Here is a 19,987-nt window from a genome sequence, read left to right on the forward strand (position 1 = left end):
TTAATACCTTTCATTGGACATTATAATACCTATATCGCCGGCCATAAAAACAGAAAACAACACCATCACAAAAACAGAAAAGACTTTTAAAAGGGGGGCTTGGCGTTAAGGTATGAAATCTACGTACTTCCGGTTACTGTTTCCCCAGATTTCACAATGAACTAAGCGTGGAAGTAAAAAAAACAACAACAAAAAACTCCATACGTTTTCGTGAATATTAACAAACACATATTTTTTTTTATCAAATTGATAAAATTAAAAAAATACAATCAAGAAATCCTAGTTCGTATTAAACCAAAATATCCTGTCGTTATATCGAATCTCGTGTAACTGCTGGTAAATAACATTATAATTGATATTTTAATTACTTACACAGCGGAGGTAGTTTTCAGGTAGTTTTATTTTGAAGGGTTGGTGAATTCTACGGAAGTGAAGATGTTTTGTTGCGGTGGGGGAAGCACAGGCCAGGGAGAGTCACACACGCTTGAAAAATGGCGGAAACGTGCTCCGTGTTCACGCGACTTCCAGCAGCGGTTCAAAACGGTGCCTCCTAAGCCTTGTCCTGTTTTTGTGTGCATGCGTGAGTAAAAACCTTGCGTGCATCGCGCACTTTAGCGAGTTGCACATTTCGGCATTTTGTTAAAATAGGTAGGATCTGTTTATTCGGTTGACTCGTTTTACGTCTCCTTCCTGTTGAATATGCTACACTGAAAGTTAAATAGAGGTGTTGAGTTCTTTGTGCTGCCATATTTAAAGATAATATTAGCAAAGCGTACAATCTCGCTCTCTCGCTCTCTTTTTTAAGTATTCACTTGTGCGTTTAACTTAATAACGGGTAACGAAGTAGCGTCGGATTATGTTGTGCTGCTTCTGTGCCTTGAGAAAAATAATAATCTGTTTTTTCAGTTGTCTAGGTGTGTCACTTAATGTGTAAGGCTGTGGGTTAAAAGAGGCATGCAAGATGGAAAACGGTATGTATCACAGAGGTATGCAACGTCTTTGTGAATAGATACTGACCTATGCTGATCTATACTGGTCTGTTGCCTGCCCCCTCAGATACAGTGGAGTGCTCCACCTCTGGCCACATCAAGCAAGTCATCAGCCAAGCAGTCACTGAAGAATCCCAAGTCGAGGCTTTCCATTGTAGTCACTGTGTGCTGATCTTCGAATCCAAGGTGTACCTTTTTGAACACCTTTACAAGGTGCATGGCCTCAATACAGAAATTTCTCTCAGAGAGGCTGGTTTATCCCCTGGGACTGACAAAGCCAACACAGAGAGCAGCAGTTCAGGAGATAATTTTAAATGCCAGAGGTGTGATTTTAAAGCTTGTAGTTGGGATGGTTTAAGTGAACACAAGGAACTGTGTCACAAAACTTCAGAAAATCCTAACGTGTCAGGAGGTGTCATCATTTCAGAAAACCTCGACAGCACTTTAAGTGTCATTTCAGCAAACCAGAACAATGAAGCTGCAGGAACATCGGAAGATCCATCAGTTCTTTCAGATATTTCTACCTCAGAAGCAAACTGCACATTAAAGGACCTGAAAATTTTGCAGGAATCTCCTTCAAGCTCCTGTCCAAACAGTAGTGGTGTGTTTAAAGTCACAGCAAAGTCTGTGATAGATATCACCGGAAGTAAGTCGTACCCTTTTTTGCACACTGACTTGACTACTGATTTGACTAAAACTCCGGAACAATTCAGAAAGGAAACTGTTCCTGACAGTGCTGTGAAGAGATCCAGTGGTAAAAGTTTAAAAGGTCATCCTGTCAAAAAAGCCAAGTTGGATAACGAAGAGATGCTCACGGAAAATGAAAATAGACAACAGTCATCCAGCAGCGAAGTCAGCGAAGATGAAGACGAGGCAGACGCGGCAAAAGTGTATTCTTGTAAACATTGTGACTACAGTGACGTAGGCATCAGGCGAATTTCTGCCCATTATCAAAGTGACCACCCTTATATCAGATACAATTCTGTCTACATTCAGGACGCAAGTGATCACAGTGCCACCTTTCGTTGCTTGGAGTGTCCAGTTGAGTTTTTAAGCACAGCTGACCTCAAGAGGCACTACTTGGAAAATCATCCAGATGCCCCAGATGTATTTGCCATGAAATCATGTGGCCTCAGTTTGGTTTTCAAATGCTTTCTTTGTAAATTTACTATCAATCTATTGAAGTCTTTGAAAGAACATTACAAGGCAAAGCATGCAACATATGAAGTGGAGAATTCCTTATTGTTCTGCAGATATTCAATGTCTGAATGCCAAGAGGAATCGTCTCAGCTGAGTCTAGATGTTCACTACCAAAAAAGCCACCCAGATGAAGTAATCACATTAGATAAAATCAAACAGTCCGTTTGTCCCACATCACATGCAGCATCAGAGATGACATCTGAGAAGTGTTCAGATTCTGTGATTGTAGTAGATCATTCAGAGACCACACCAGAAGCCTGTAAGAATCGTTCAGAATCTTCCCAAACCACGAAAGGGGAATCTTCGAAGTTTCCAACAAAATCCAGTAATGAAATTACTACTGGACTGGACATTTCCTCATCCAGTTTACCAAATGAAACATTTTACTGCCAGTTCTGCAGTTACACAAGTACCAAGGTTAAGAGTATCCTTGGTCATCACTATGCAAAACATTCTATGGATGCACCAATAGGTACTGATGATGTCCTAGGGTACAGTGCTGAGATGCAGAAACGTCAGAGTGAATCTAAGATGTCAAAAAGTCCTTCATCTTCCCAATTTAATACTAGTAAACAAGTGAAGATGTGTAGGGAAAAAGAAGATCTGTATAAGGAGGATTACACAGCAGATGCCTCAGAAACAGGAGAGAGACAGAACAAGTCCTACGCATGTCCAGAAAACTTGTTTTACTGCCACAAATGCAACTTTGGAAATCCATCTGTAAAAGGAGTAATTAACCATCAGGCTAAGGTTCATCGAAAGTGTAATTCCAGCACTAAGTGTGTTCTTGAATATACAGCTTTAATCCATGATGAAATCAGGAAAGCAAATGCAAAGGATTCCTCTTCTTCCCGTCTACCTCCTCCTATAATAAATGAAGGTGAAGAAAAAGCATTTTTTTGCCACTTTTGTAACTACAGGCATAGTACTTTGGATCACGTAATGCACCATTACAGCAGAATACATCATGGATTTAAGGCGAAGACTTCAGAAGTCCTTCTGCATACATCTAAGATCCACAATCAGGCACAGAAATCTCTTCTAACATCCACTCAAAATGAAGAAGCTGCTCAGGAAATCCTCAAGCTGAAAATGAAAAAGAAAAAAACAAGGAAGCATTCAAAGTCTTTGGTCATTTCAGCAACACCCTCAGTGACAACCCCACACAGAAAGAGGTCCCTGAACTGTTACGCATGCGCATACAAAACTGACGTGATATATGCTCTGAAGACGCATTTAAGGAAAATTCACAAAGTAAAGCGTACAGTCACAGATATTTTAAGATATTATTTTAGACAAGGATTATTAGAGCCCGGCTATTATTGTGAATTCTGTGTTTTCAGACATGAAAAAGCTGCAGCAGTTTATGAGCACTACGAGGAACGCCACCTAGGACGTGTCCCCTGCGTTGAGTATGTAAGTTTTCAGTTATATGTCGGTCCTGGAATGGTCCATTGTAAAAAGAAGAAGCCTGATCTAGAGCAGAGTGGAGGCAATGGCACTGAAAACAGATTGCTATCCCAAAGATACGGACAAAATAGAGCTGGTTTGTCTTGCAAAAGATGCTCTTTTAAATCTAAATCTTTGTCAGATCTGGCACACCATTACCGAATGGTTCATCCTTTGAGTGCAAAACTTTCCAAGAAAACAAGCGCAAGCTGGCGGGTGGAAGACCAAAGTGACAGACCCGGCTCATTGTCCTCCAAAGTGTTCAAGTGCCTTTACTGCTCTGCAAATTTTAATAGCAAAAAGGGTCTCCACACTCACTGTGGATTGAAACACCCGGAAGCTGTAATTGAAAGATATGAACAAGAACAAAAACCAGAACAGCAGCTCCAAAAATGTCTGCATAAGACATTGAAGTCTAGCATAACAGCAGAAAAAAGCAGCAACAAACAGTTGTACAAGTGCCAGATGTGCACCTATAAAGGACGATATCAATACCTCCAGCGCCACTACAAAAATACTCACAAATTGGATGCAGTCAGTATTTACAAACTTCTTGAGAAATATAATAAGCGTAAATGGAACTCTCCCAGCAACGTACTTAAATCAGGCAACAGCACAAAGGTTAAATGTTTGAAATGTCCAGAATTAACATTCAAGTCGTCGCAGCTGCTCATTGACCACTATAGTACTTTTCACCGCTCAGAGTGGAAATTGGACTTTACTGTGTTGTCACTAGGATCGAAGACAATGAAAACCACAGGGGTTTACAAATGTGACCACTGCAACACACAATTAAATGGGATTAGAAAGTTGTGTTATCACATGGATCGCCACAGAGCAAGGATGCTAAAGAAGGCCAAGGCTGCGCAGAGAAAGGAGTCGCTTATTAGCACAACACTAGAGCAAGAATCCAGCGAGGTAAGTTGACGCTGTAATTCCTGTCTATGCTCTTTGTCTTCTGATCTACTCGTGTTATTTGACCATTACTGTGATTTTTTTTTTTTTTTTTTTTTTTTTTTTTTTTTTTTTTTCCCAGCCCTGCAGGCAAGATGAAATGACCACATTGGAAACTGTGAACGAGGTTAATCGTTGGAACGGGACACGAGTACAGAGCGCCGCTACATCAGAACTCTCTGATGTACAGCAGCCAGAACTAGAATCGAATGGAGACAAACACACGTGTAAACAGTGCGGCCGGATGTTTATGTCATTGAAAGGCTTGCATTCCCATGAGCACAGCCACGCAGCCATCAAGAAACTGGACAATAGCTCCACATCTGGATTAAAACACAAGTAAGAACTTTGGGCTTTTTTTATTGTTAAAAACTAAACTAAAAAAAAGTATTGATAATAGACAAATTTAAGCTCATATATTAAAGCAGTCACACCATTTTGCCACGCTTTTTTCTTCTTCTTCTTCTTCTTGTGGGCTCACTTAAAAAGTAACATAGCCAAATGGAAATTTTAACAGTTGGTCTTGTTTAGTCTGAAAAAGTACAGTGCCTATCTGGGTATTGGAAAACCTTTGCAGAAAAGCTTCGTTATCTCAAGATTTAAAAAAAAAATATATATATATTTTTTTTATGTAAATATTAGGGCTGCTCAATTAATCGAATTTTAATCACGATTACGATCTGGGCTTTAAACAATCATTAAAAATGACTGAGCCGATTATTAGCCCCTCCCTCGTGCTTTACTCTCGCGCTGCTCCGTGTGGCAAATCGAGCGCACCTCTCTGCATTTCGAACACGTGTCACAACAATTAAGAGGACCCGAGGGAAGCTCCGAAAGCTAAGCAGAAGTTATTTGGAGAGGAGAGTGACTGCTGTTGGTTGAAAAGAGAGGTAAAAAAAAACTTCAGTGGTGTGGAAACATGGGTTGGCGGAGTCAGACGTGGATCAAGTAGACATAGTGTGTAAACTTTGCTACAGTGTCGTAGCTGCACCACAGAGCAACACTGCAAAGTTCACTAAACATAGATGTTTACATTTTTCATTTATTTTTTATATTGCAAACATTTGCACTGTTATCAGTATTTGCACACTATTTTATATTATTTTTTGACAATCTTTAAAGTCATTATTCAATACATTGTTATTGTTAAATAAATATCGTCAAATAATCGAGATCTCAATTTCAGTGAAAATAATTGTGATTATAATTTTTGCCATAATCGAGCAGCCCTAGTAAATATTCGTTTTCACATTTGTTTTAAATGTTGCATTTATTCTCGCATTTGCATTCAGGATGAGTAATAATTGATACTTTTAATTCTGCATCATCACACATGCGCAGGATCTGACTAGTTTCTATAGTCAGGTGACATAATGCATTCCTGGTTTGCCTCAAGGAGGAGACACAAATCCCTTTGGGGTGGCATCGGGAAGAGAACCTGGCATAAAAGTGTGCTAAATCAAACATGCCGCGCTATCTGCTGTTTGGACCCTTTTTGAAGAAGAAGCTTCTTTTATTCAAATTTAGACATTGTTGTCAATTATTTTAAATGTATGGGAATAACTTGGATGAGTTTTATGAGGTATTTGACTTGACAGACATCTTGAATTTGTCATTTCTACTCATTACTCAACACGAGTTGTCACCAAACACCGACAGATTTGCAATGTTATCACTGATTTCTCCTGTTGTCATTAGGAAAACTCTGGAAATGCACATGGAGACGGGTCACTCTACCTGCCAGTCAAAGCCTACTCATCAGAAGGACCTCTGCTGCCCTTTCTGTCTGTACCAAACTAAGAACAAGAACAACATGATTGATCACATTGTCTTGCATCGTGGTATGTTGGAGCATTTGCAGGATTTGTAGGAACGTGTTCTGCTTTCCGATACCTGACGCTGTCACATAAGCATTCCCTTTTTTCCTTTTTTTTTTCTTTACAGGGGAACGTGTAGTGCCAATAGAGGTTCGTCGCCCCAAGCTGTCACGTTGCCATCAAGGCATCATCTTTGGGTCAAAAAAGGTATTCTCTTTAACTGATGGGCGGACGGTGCTTTTGTTCTACACACTGCTGTCATAACCATGAAGATCTAGAAAATCAAGAGAAAATGAAGTTGAATGAAGAATTAAGTTATTTAAGCCTATAAAAAATGTAAACAGCAATTAGATGTCAGATGTCAACATGTCTGGTATTTGAAGGGAGTAGCCAACGAAAGAGAGTGGGAGCATACATCCTAAAAATATGAATAGATATATAAATTAACATAAAGAATTCATCAGAATGACATTTTTAAATGTCAACCATGCATCTTGCTTAGTAGCACTGCATCACTTTCACAAGCTACATATAGACAGTGGACTTACTTTTGCAAAAGAATGGTTTTATTCACATATCACATTGGCTACAGAGACATTGGCACTGGGCCATTTGATTCCTTTAGTCTGAATGTTTTTGTAGTCCAAAAACTTTGCCACAAATCGGTTTAATATTGATTAAGGTTGCACCTAATGGAGTGATGCAGTGCATATCCTACCCCAATTCCTTGGCTATTAAAAAGTGCTACATTTACAGGGATTAAACCATAAGTAATGTCAAAGATGGACATGGACAACTACTGTGACACGATCCGTTGGTTTCTGAAATTGTGTTTTGATGCCCCAAGATTAGCATTTTCACCACAACCATCTTAGTTTCAAAGTAGGGCTGGGCGATATGGCCTAAAATCCATATCACGGTATAATTTGAAGCATGTGCGGTAACGATATATATCAGGATATATTCTTTTCTTCTGTATAACGTATTTTACACACTATAAGGCACACTTAAAATCCTTTAATTTTCTCAAAAATCGACAGTGTGCCTTATGTATGAATTCTGGTTGTGCTTACTGACCTCAAACCGATTTTGTGTTACACGGTGCGTAGAAATCAAAAAATGTTTTAGTACGACTTTGGAGAGCTATGAAAGCGCACCGCTTGATGGATTGCCGGAGCATTACGGCTGCCGTAGTCAGGAGCCTTGCGGAGTAATCCAAAACTCCGTCCACTTCAGGTCCCAAAGTCAAACACTGCAGCGTCACTGAGAGTTACAAACTATCGCAATTCTTTCATCTTTAATAAAATGATCAGCGTTTCTGCTCTACCAGGTGTAACAATTAAGTTTAACATCCAGGCATCCATGAAAACAGAATCTATTAAATTGAATGGAGTTAGAAGTTAGCAGGAAATTTGCTCGCTAGCTTCCACCTAAACATCATATAGCATGTTCTGACTGAGAGATTTCTGAAAAAATTTAAATGTACAGCTCTGCTATCACTTCCAACATAAATGAAGACAGAAAACTAAACAGCAGTGACATTTGTAAGGTTACTGAAGTTGGGCTAGCTGGTATATAATGATGTCCTACGTGATTGCTAGCGACACAGCTACGTTAGCATAACATTAGCACAGTGAAGCTGAAGGATGAATGCCAACTTTTTAACGTGAGGGTTTCTAGTGGTTAGGGACAAATGCAATTGCATGGCAGGATGCTGTAAACGGACCAAACTTCAGTCAGGAGAACAACTGAGATAATCCATCCACAATACGAGGTTAGTCATTAATATACTGCAACAACATGGGAATATAGCAGCTGCGAGAGAATTCAGCATTAACAGTGGGGCAAAAAAGTATTTAGTCAGCCACCGATTGTGCAAGTTCCCCCACCTAAAATGATGACAGAGGTCAGTAATTTGCACCAGAGGTACACTTCAACTGTGAGAGACAGAATGTGAAAAAAAATCCATGAATCCACATGGTAGGATTTGTAAAGAATTTATTCGTAAATCAGGGTGGAAAATAAGTATTTGGTCACTAACAAAAATACAACTCAATACTTTGTAACATAACCTTTGTTGGCAATAACAGAGGTCAAACGTTTACTATAGGTCTTTACCAGGTTTGCACACACAGTAGCTGGTATTTTGGCCCATTCCTCCATGTAGATCTTCTCGAGAGCAGTGATGTCTTGGGGCTGTCGCCGAGCAACACGGACTTTCAACTCCCGCCACAGATTTTCTATGGGGTTGAGGTCTGGAGACTGGCTAGGCCACTCCAGGACTTTCAAATGCTTCTTACGGAGCCACTCCTTTGTTGCCCGGGCGGTGTGTTTTGGATCATTGTCATGTTGGAAGACCCAGCCTCGTTTCATCTTCAAAGTTCTCACTGATGGAAGGAGGTTTTGGCTCAAAATCTCACGATACATGGCCCCATTCATTCTGTCCTTAACACGGATCAGTCGTCCTGTCCCCTTGGCAGAAAAACAGCCCCATAGCATGATGTTTCCACCCCCATGCTTCACAGTAGGTATGGTGTTCTTGGGATGCAACTCAATATTCTTCTTCCCCCAAACACGACAAGTTGAGTTTATACCAAAAAGTTCTACTTTGGTTTCATCTGACCACATGACATTCTCCCAATCCTCTGCTGTATCATCCATGTGCTCTCTGGCAAACTTCAGACGGGCCTGGACATGCACTGGCTTCAGCAGCGGAACACGTCTGGCACTGCGGGATTTGATTCCCTGCCGTTGTAGTGTGTTACTGATGGTGACCTTTGTTACTTTGGTCCCAGCTCTCTGCAGGTCATTCACCAGGTCCCCCTGTGTGGTTCTGGGATCTTTGCTCACCGTTCTCATGATCATTTTGACCCCACGGGATGAGATCTTGCGTGGAGCCCTAGATCGAGGGAGATTATCAGTGGTCTTGTATGTCTTCCATTTTCTGATGATTGCTCCCACAGTTGATTTTTTTCACACTAAGCTGCTTGCCTATTGTAGATTCACTCTTCCCAGTCTGGTGCAGGTCTACAATACTTTTCCTGGTGTCCTTCAAAAGCTCTTTGGTCTTGGCCATGGCGGAGTTTGGAGTCTGACTGTTTGAGGCTGTGGACAGGTGTCTTTTATACAGATGATGAGTTCAAACAGGTGCCATTCATGCAGGTAACGAGTGGGGGACTGTTACGTCCCTCTGCAGCTTTTAATCGTCTCAGTGTTTTCAGCTGGTGCTAATTGGCCACACCTAGTCAGGTGTGGATAAAAGCATACCTGAGGCAAGCTTTCTGGCAGTGCACTAGTCTTTGCCTTGGTGGCACCAGCCATTTTAGCCAACCTGGTTTTCCATTTTAGGATGAAACCTCTTCTCACCCACACTCTGTTATTCATCTCCTTTTTTTTTATGTTGCGGCTTTTGAGCCGGGTCGTAACATAAGTGGTGGCACGTCCGGGATATTTGGACATTTTAGTGGAGACTGAATGTCAGTTTGTTTTGCTTTTAAGTGGGTGAGTGATGGTGGTCACTGTAATTGTGCAAACTCACTTTAGTAAGTGTGTTTCAGCTGGGTGGCTGTGCTGCCCTTCCATCGAAGCACTTGTTTGTTGTTTTGCTTTATTGTTTTAGTTTATTGTGTTTGGTGGCTATCCTGGGTGGGGGTACGCTTCAGAGTTTGGTAGGAGACTATATCTCTGGTCTGCTGCCTGCTCTCGAGTTCGCGTTTAAAGTTGCCTCGAGCCTGGTACACCACTGAAGACTAGGGTAGGTAAAGTTAGGGTTTTGTTGTTTTTAGTGTTTTAGGCTGGGAGTTGCACATAGTAAATCAGTGGCACCAAACTTGGTAGGAGGTTTGAGACCATTCTTGATTATGGTCTGTAGCTGAGGCAGGTAGGCTGTTTTTAAGTTGGCATTGTGTGCACACCCTGTGTGTGCATATGTCAGTGTGGATGGATGCTAATGAGATCCTTGTGAGGTGAGTGTTTTGTGCTGTGACCTTTAGTGTTGTGGGGAATATGGCTATTTTGTTGGATCACTTGTGAGTGTTGTTGGCCAGGTGATGGCAATAACACTGTGGGGTGCTGAGCCACCCTTGATGTGATCATTGTGTGGCCATAGCTCTCCATTTTGTGGTTGGTCACTAGTGTGCTTGATTTACTGAACTTCTTGGATTAAAGTAACTTGTTGTGGTATAGGGCCACTTGTATGTGACTGTTTGTGTGGTGGAGACAACAGATCACTTAGTTGTGATTATTTGTTGCTACTTTTGGTTTTGTGTTGTAGCAGATCAGGTAATAATTTTGGGTTTGACTGTTGTGCTCCTTTGTGTTGGTCACATGTTACTTTTTGTCTGTTCAGTGTGGCAACTTCAAATCCTCATGCCCATCCATGCTTAGAGATGCCAACTATAACGTGAACACTGTGCTTCTGTTAGCTTTAACTTTTATTCCAGGTTTGTGGGTCAAGGAACTGAAGGCTTCAGAGGGGCTTTTAATAAATTTAAGGGTCCTAGAGGAACCCTTTTAAGGGAGGAGGTGTTACGTCCCTCTGCAGCTTTTAATCGTCTCAGTGTTTTCAGCTGGTGCTAATTGGCCACACCTAGTCAGGTGTGGATAAAAGCATACCTGAGGCAAGCTTTCCGGCAGTGCACTAGTCTTTGCCTTGGTGGCACCAGCCATTTTAGCCAACCTGGTTTTCCATTTTAGGATGAAACCTCTTCTCACCCACACTCTGTTATTCATCTCCTTTTTTTTATGTTGCGGCTTTTGAGCCGGGTCGTAACAGGGACAAAAAAGCTTCTTACAGAAGACGTTACAGGTCTGTGAGAGCCAGAGATTTTCCTTGTTTGAGGTGACCAAATACTTATTTTCCACCCTAATTTACGAATAAATTCTTTACACATCCTACCATGTGAATTCATGGATTTTTTTTTTTTCACATTCTGTCTCTCACAGTTGAAGTGTACCTCTGGTGCAAATTACTGACCTCTGTCATCATTTTAAGTGGGGGAACTTGCACAATCGGTGGCTGACTAAATACTTTTTTGCCCCACTGAATGAATCAATGGGACGGAAGTGGAGGAGTGGAGTTTTTGGCTATCCCCATATTCCAAAAGTGCTTTGTCTCTTTGCTATTACTGTCGCTCAGTAAAAATTGCAGATGATGTTGTTTTTAGTCGCTGCAATGCTTTCAACCAAAACAGGCGCAGCTTGATGACACCATCAACATACGCTATCGCGGTAGAGCGGTATAGTCAAAATCTCTACCGTTGGCCAAATTTATATAGTTTCTACCGTATACCGTTTATACCGCCCACTTCTATTTCAAAGAATAAGATGTGGTGAGAAGGAGAGGGGCTGACAGTGAAACTGCTATCTCTATGCAGTAAGCAGACAAAAGATAATCCAACATTTTTAAGCAATTTAAACATGATTTGCAAAATAGTTGTAGTAATGTTTTATTCAGTATGCTTCCAAAATCAGTGACTAAGCCCATAAACTCACAAGGAAAGTGTTTACTATGTCATGTCTGTCTTCCCATAAACTATAGGACTGGGAGTCTTATCTCAACCCCATAACTCCAAGTGTATTATATTGGATAAATGAGTTTTTGAGGCTTCTACATCATCAGTGCCCCACCCCAATATAATGTGATGGAAAAGTGTATCATAATTTGGACCTTGATTCTGTCTATGCAGGTCATGAAGAATCATGAACTCGTAGGTCAGGGGAGCCTTGATCAGCTGGAGGCAAGCGTTGATAATGTGCCAGTAACAGAAGAAGAAGAGGAACATTTGTCTAACATGGACCAGCTAGATAAAGACAGAGGAGAAGTAGAAATGGAGGACCTTTTTGCAGACTGTGATGAGGTTCCACAAGCTGAGAACCTGGAAGAAAACTATACCACAGAGAAAAGTGCACTCCAGATCAGGGAATGCCAGGAAACCAACGGAGAAAGTCCTGGCGAGACTTCCGAATCAGACATTCAACATGAAAATGCCAAACCAAACTCTACTGTCCAACAAGAGCTGCAAAAACAAGCGGAGCTTGTGCTGCTAGAGACTGCAAGAGAACAGGAGACAGGAAAAGTGGAACAAAGTGTAACAGAAGTGAAAATTACAGATACCCCATGTGAGGATTACGGCGATTCAGAGGAAGACAGGCAGACAAATGAAAACCAAGCCCAACCTGAATTCACAGAATCTGGAGACAAACAACAAATGGAGACAGGAAATGTGGAACAAAGTGTAACAGAAGTGAAATCTACAGATACCCCATGTGAGGATTACGGCAATCCAGAGGAAGAGAGACAGACATATGAAAACCAAGCCCAACCTGAATTCACAGAATCTGGAGACAAACAACAAATGGAGACAGGAAATGTGGAACAAAGTGTAACAGAAGTGAAAATTACAGATACCCCATGTGAGGATTACGGCGATCCAGAGGAAGAGAGGCAGACAAATGAAGACCAAGCCCAACCTGAATTCACAGAATCTGGAGACAAACAACAAATGGAGACAGGAAATGTGGAACAAAGTGTAACAGAAGTGAAAATTACAGATATCCCATGTGAGGATTACGGCAATCCAGAGGAAGAGAGACAGACATATGAAAACCAAGCCCAACCTGAATTCACAGAATCTGGAGACAGACAACAAATGGAGACAGGAAATGTGGAACAAAGTGTAACAGAAGTGAAAATTACAGATATCCCATGTGAGGATTACGGCAATCCAGAGGAAGAGAGACAGACATATGAAAACCAAGCCCAACCTGAATTCACAGAATCTGGAGACAAACAACAAATGGAGACAGGAAATGTGGAACAAAGTGTAACAGAAGTGAAAATTACAGATACCCCATGTGAGGATTACGGCAATCCAGAGGAAGAGAGGCAGACAAATGAAGACCAAGCCCAACCTGAATTCACAGAATCTGGAGACAAACAACAAATGGAGACAGGAAATGTGGAACAAAGTGTAACAGAAGTGAAAATTACAGATACCCCATGTGAGGATTACGGCAATCCAGAGGAAGAGAGGCAGACAAATGAAGACCAAGCCCAACCTGAATTCACAGAATCTGGAGACAAACAACAAATGGAGACAGGAAATGTGGAACAAAGTGTAACAGAAGTGAAAATTACAGATACCCCATGTGAGGATTACGGCGATCCAGAGGAAGAGAGGCAGACAAATGAAGACCAAGCCCAACCTGAATTCACAGAATCTGGAGACAAACAACAAATGGAGACAGGAAATGTGGAACAAAGTGTAACAGAAGTGAAAATTACAGATATCCCATGTGAGGATTACGGCAATCCAGAGGAAGAGAGACAGACATATGAAAACCAAGCCCAACCTGAATTCACAGAATCTGGAGACAAACAACAAATGGAGACAGGAAATGTGGAACAAAGTGTAACAGAAGTGAAAATTACAGATATCCCATGTGAGGATTACGGCAATCCAGAGGAAGAGAGACAGACATATGAAAACCAAGCCCAACCTGAATTCACAGAATCTGGAGACAAACAACAAATGGAGACAGGAAATGTGGAACAAAGTGTAACAGAAGTGAAATCTACAGATACCCCATGTGAGGATTACGGCAATCCAGAGGAAGAGAGACAGACATATGAAAACCAAGCCCAACCTGAATTCACAGAATCTGGAGACAAACAACAAATGGAGACAGGAAATGTGGAACAAAGTGTAACAGAAGTGAAAATTACAGATACCCCATGTGAGGATTACGGCGATCCAGAGGAAGAGAGGCAGACATATGAAAACCAAGCCCAACCTGAATTCACAGAATCTGGAGACAAACAACAAATGGAGACAGGAAATGTGGAACAAAGTGTAACAGAAGTGAAAATTACAGATACCCCATGTGAGGATTACGGCGATCCAGAGGAAGAGAGGCAGACATATGAAAACCAAGCCCAACCTGAATTCACAGAATCTGGAGACAAACAACAAATGGAGACAGGAAATGTGGAACAAAGTGTAACAGAAGTGAAAATTACAGATACCCCATGTGAGGATTACGGCGATCCAGAGGAAGAGAGGCAGACAAATGAAAACCAAGCCCAACCTGAATTCACAGAATCTGGAGACGAACAACAAATGGAGACAGGAAATGTGGAACAAAGTGTAACAGAAGTGAAAATTACAGATACCCCATGTGAGGATTACGGCGATCCAGAGGAAGAGAGGCAGACAAATGAAAACCAAGCCCAACCTGAATTCACAGAATCTGGAGACAAACAACAAATGGAGACAGGAAATGTGGAACAAAGTGTAACAGAAGTGAAAATTACAGATACCCCATGTGAGGATTACGGCGATCCAGAGGAAGAGAGGCAGACAAATGAAAACCAAGCCCAACCTGAATTCACAGAATCTGGAGACGAACAACAAATGGAGACAGGAAATGTGGAACAAAGTGTAACAGAAGTGAAAATTACAGATACCCCATGTGAGGATTACGGCGATCCAGAGGAAGAGAGGCAGACAAATGAAAACCAAGCCCAACCTGAATTCACAGAATCTGGAGACAAACAACAAATGGAGACAGGAAATGTGGAACAAAGTGTAACAGAAGTGAAAATTACAGATACCCCATGTGAGGATTACGGCGATCCAGAGGAAGAGAGACAGACAAATGAAAACCAAGCCCAACCTGAATTCACAGAATCTGGAGACAAACAACAAATGGAGACAGGAAATGTGGAACAAAGTGTAACAGAAGTGAAAATTACAGATACCCCATGTGAGGATTACGGCGATCCAGAGGAAGAGAGGCAGACAAATGAAAACCAAGCCCAACCTGAATTCACAGAATCTGGAGACGAACAACAAATGGAGACAGGAAATGTGGAACAAAGTGTAACAGAAGTGAAAATTACAGATACCCCATGTGAGGATTACGGCGATCCAGAGGAAGAGAGGCAGACAAATGAAAACCAAGCCCAACCTGAATTCACAGAATCTGGAGACAAACAACAAATGGAGACAGGAAATGTGGAACAAAGTGTAACAGAAGTGAAAATTACAGATACCCCATGTGAGGATTACGGCGATCCAGAGGAAGAGAGACAGACAAATGAAAACCAAGCCCAACCTGAATTCACAGAATCTGGAGACAAACAACAAATGGAGACAGGAAATGATTTCAAAGTGGATGAAGAAACACCAGCTCAAAAGCAAGACGTTAAAGCACTTGAGCATAAAACACTGAACATTGAGGCAAAGGTAGAAGATGACATACTGCGTCATATCTTACAGTTGGCCAATGATGACAGCAAGATGCATAACAAGGCAGATGAGGGTAAAACGGTCAAGATGGAGAAGGGCACTGAGGCAAGTGATATCCCATTAGCTGAAGAGAGCAACTTCCCTTTGTTCCAGAATCCAAAGAATCAAGTTGGTATAGAGGCAAATTCAGCCTTAACAAAGCTAAATATTGCACATGTAAATAACACGAGGACAGAGGAGAGTTTAAAAATTGAAAGACATATGTTAACCCTCCCGCCCACTTGTGCACAACTTAAGATGATCACCGGCGATATTTTAGGTGTCTCGTTTACAAAATTAAAGCAGGAAGAAGTGCACACTCAGCAAATCAGTGAACAGGAACCTAAACCTTGCACAGAAATACCAGTACTTGAGGAAGAATGTCTGAAGAAGGAAGTGCACTCTCCTGAATGCTTCAAGGAGGAAGAAGAGAACGGTCCTTTCGAGCAGAAGCAAAACCAAGAATCTGAGATGCTCACAGAAGACGAGGAACGACACCAAGATCAGGCGCCTGGTGACCATGACGGGATGAAGGATGATGATTGTCTGCAAGAGCCTGAAGGTAAAAAGAAATTATGAGTGAATTGAAATATTAGTTTTTGTGCATTTTTGTAAGCAAAATGCAGAAGCGGTGTGGAAAAACTAAATCTTTGCGTCTATAGGATGTAAGAAGGTAAGTAACAGCCAGATGCTACAATCATCAGCAAGTATGGTGACCTCTGTAAAAACAAATTGTCTGGCAGTTCATTGATCTGATTCACATGTGTGATAAAACAATGCACAAGGTGAAGATGCTCAGACAAACCAAAGACATATATGTAGAAGAGCTACATCTGAGACTCTAAAGGCTTCAATAGCGATGTCTAGCGATACTGCAAAGCATCACGTTTGGAGAAAACCAAACAGGATAACAGCACAAGCTGTTCACCTCCACACTTGCCTTTGTTCTACTCGTGTGCTGTGTAGATCACAGCTGTATCCACACCTGGGCATTTGTTATGCAGATGTTGTGGCAAACCTTCTGGCACCTACTTATACAGTACAGGGAATAGGGCTGCCACGATTAGTCGACTAGCCACGATTACGTCGACTATCAAAATCATCGACGACTGATTTAATAGTCGACGCGTCGTTTGAAGCTTTGTAAGATCACAAAAGACGCAGGAATAAGTAGTAGGATTTAAGAGTGTAATAACGGACTGATACAGAAGGTGGCAGCACTGCATGTACAAGGATGCCAGCTGCCGTTAAACCCCGAAGAAGAAGAAGAAGCAGTGTCCCAGAATTCATAGCGCAGCCCAGCTCAAACGGCGGCAGCTAGTTAGTTTTAATATTACTCTTATTATTCTTTCTGGGTCACAAAATAAAGGTTTAACATATGTTCAGGCGAGAATGTAGCTGTGTAAACCTCAAATATCTGCTCAGTTTATCAAGACACCACATATTTTCAAAAGCGCTCCGACGTTTTCGGAGACGTCTGTTACCCACTAGCTCGATAGCGAGCCGGGGGCTAGGCTCACTAGTGCCCTGAGACCCACCGCTGTCTTTCGCTACTCAGGTTAAACATATATAAGTCACTTAGATAACTTAACAATGTTATTGTTTAGCTTTTTTTAGTATTTTATTTGTTCCTGAGTAAATCAGTTTGGGTGAGATTAAAGTTATAGTTTTTACATAGCTGAATAAACGTCAAGCAGACAGCTGATTATCAGAAGTGTGAGATTCTCGAGAATATACTCCAGTGTCCTGTTATATTTTAGATAGCAAGGAGTTTATTAAACTTCACCGAAACAATCTGCAAATTTCATTAAAATTTAATAAACTACCATCTTGTCTTTATTTTTAGTTGGCACAGACCTTAAACACTTAAAGCTGTAAGCTAATGGTAGTTATATAAGAGCAGATGCTGCTGGTGCAATAAGATGTACTTTTACGTCCAGTGGACGCATGATCTGATTAGTCGACTAATTGCAAAAATAATCTTTGACTAGTCGACTATCAAAATAATCGTTTGTGGCAGCCCTAACAGGGAATACTACCTGCACGAACCAGTCATCATCAGGTATTAATCTTGATTTCACTCTGCCATTACAAATTACATAAACATATGGGACAGTTTTCATGCTATATCCTCCGAACCTTTCGTAAGTGAATATTCTCTAGGGTGTACAGATGTATGAATCAAGCCTGTTCAGAGTTAGGATGTTGTATAAAATATAAATAATGCAGCATGCAGTGATTTGTATGGTATCTCTATGGTATTTATTTTAAAAAAATATTTAAAACCCCTCTCTCTTCTATAACAAGTTACAGAAAGTTGGCACCTTTAAAAAGAATGAGGACCTGTGACCAGAGCAGTACATTTTTGGATACTTTAAGAAGGTGCAGTTCATGCTTAGCACATATTTCAAAATCAAGTATCCGTGATGGTATCCAGGCATCGATTACCTTCAAAGGTATCACTAATGCTTAATAGTATCTACTAGGTTTAGAACAACAGAGACAACGGCTTTTTTAAGAAAGATCATATTTACATAAGAAATTTGCATTTGCATCATGAAATTAGAAATATAACAATGTAGAACATAAAATCGTCATTTGAATTTAGTACCAAATCACAAAAGTGAGGTCTTTAAGTTGTAAGGCAATGACCCTACAGTATTAGAGAGAAAACCACAACAATCAGATGATACCCTATGGGCAAAGCACTTGGTGATGGTGGGAAGGTAACCCTCCCTTTTAACAGGAAGAAGCCTCCAGGGAGGGACAGATGTCTGCCACAACGGTTGGGAGATGAGGTGAAACTCCTGAGCAATTTATCTTGCTCAGTTATATAAGCTATGTTCTGATCTTTGATAGGATTAGAACACAGCACAGTCCCTTCAGTTTTCAAACGCGTACAGGGTTGTAAACACAGTGGCAAAAATGTTCCTAATCACACTTTTGTGAAATATGTCAAACTCAAAACGACCATGTGTTTTTCAATAAAACAATCTCTGTTGCTTGAAGCATTCAACCACATCACGTGGTTTTAGCAGCCTGTTGACTTTGTTTCGTTTCCAAGAATTGTTATGTTGTTGCCTAACCTTTCAGATGCCGTTTCCAAGAATCAACTTTGTGTGATCACAGCTCTAGAACAGCTAATGTACTAAAAAGACTCTGATATGAATGTCAGAGGCCATTTCTTCACCATTATAGATGAACTCTTAGCCTAAGTTAGACATAATGTTTTTACATCTAAAGTAAAAACATTATATGTATACAGATATCCTATTTAATCACAGCAATATCTCTTTCACTTTCAGACTGTTCTTGGCAGTGTCCACTTTGATGCTGCTCACCCAGAGAATCACCTCTGTGTCTTTGGACCTTCAGGAGAAACGAGTCGTACTGACACCATCCAAAAGGCAGACTTGTGTCACGCTTCTCCCTCTAATCAACTACATCCTCAATTTTACCACACTGCTTGGTGGTCCTTTGGATTCCTATGGACAATTCATTACTCTAATGGAGGGGATCAACCTCACCTCGCCACCCAGTCCTCTAGGTGTAGTTTTCCTAAAGCTGATGCAAGTATTAATGCTAGAGTGGGTTAGATTTTATCTTGTCTTTTTTCTGAAACATCTTATCCATGATTTCAACCCTGGCATCCTCTATGGCAGTGGTTCCCAAACTTTTTTTGCTGGGCCCCCCTTTGTTTTACAGAAAAGTGTTCTTCGCCCCCTCCCCCTTGCTCGCGCACGCACGCACGCACTAACACATCCTCCAACCACACACACCCATATTTTGCTCAATTGCGGTTTATTTCACACCTCAAACATTTAGTAAACAATTGAGCAAATACAAGTAATCTGCAGGTAGTAAGCAGGGTTTTAATAGTTTTGCAATTTTCAGTAGTTTTTATTTTATATTTAGTTTTGACTTCAGATTTTCAATTTTATATCAGTTTTAATTAGTTTTTACCAATTTTCTTGCTAGTTTAGTTTTTATTTTTTCTGAAAATCCTTATTTTCAGTTTAGTTTTGATTAGTTTCAGTTATAGTTTTAGTTGTGTTTGCAATAATTAAGTGTAACAAAATCCCAGTTTCATCATATCAGTCATTCTCTTCTGCTTATCCTTGAGTATGTTGCGATTCCAGCTACCATCGGGATGCATCACGCTGCCTTGCCTGGGGTTAGCTTCTGTTTTCTGGGGATGAGGGTTGAGTGTGCTCCCTTACATTCTCATGGTAAGCTAGGTTAGCCTTCTTGTGTGAGCTTTTCAAGTGCACTTTAAGGTTTGTGGGAA

At 40.9% G+C, this 19,987-nt stretch overlaps 1 protein-coding gene across 1 annotated transcript; it reads left to right on the plus strand.

Moving 5' to 3' along the window:
* Nucleotides 1-387: 387 nt before the first annotated feature.
* LOC146697371 (uncharacterized) lies at nucleotides 388-19,100 on the plus strand. Its single transcript, XM_085476082.1, has 9 exons — nucleotides 388-580; nucleotides 907-971; nucleotides 1,057-4,556; nucleotides 4,675-4,931; nucleotides 6,291-6,433; nucleotides 6,537-6,616; nucleotides 12,097-13,442; nucleotides 13,884-16,261; nucleotides 19,005-19,100. Exons 2-9 carry the CDS (start codon nucleotides 962-964, stop codon nucleotides 19,028-19,030), a joined length of 7,740 nt encoding a protein of 2,579 aa, XP_085332208.1. The 5' UTR covers nucleotides 388-580; nucleotides 907-961; the 3' UTR covers nucleotides 19,031-19,100.
* The last annotated feature ends 887 nt before the right edge of the window (nucleotides 19,101-19,987 follow it).

The sequence above is a fragment of the Copadichromis virginalis genome, linkage group LG12 (assembly GCF_057382275.1).
Source record: "Copadichromis virginalis isolate Kocher_CV1m ecotype Utaka linkage group LG12, C_Virginalis_male_GT1.1, whole genome shotgun sequence".
NCBI classification, from domain to species: Eukaryota; Metazoa; Chordata; class Actinopteri; order Cichliformes; family Cichlidae; genus Copadichromis; species Copadichromis virginalis.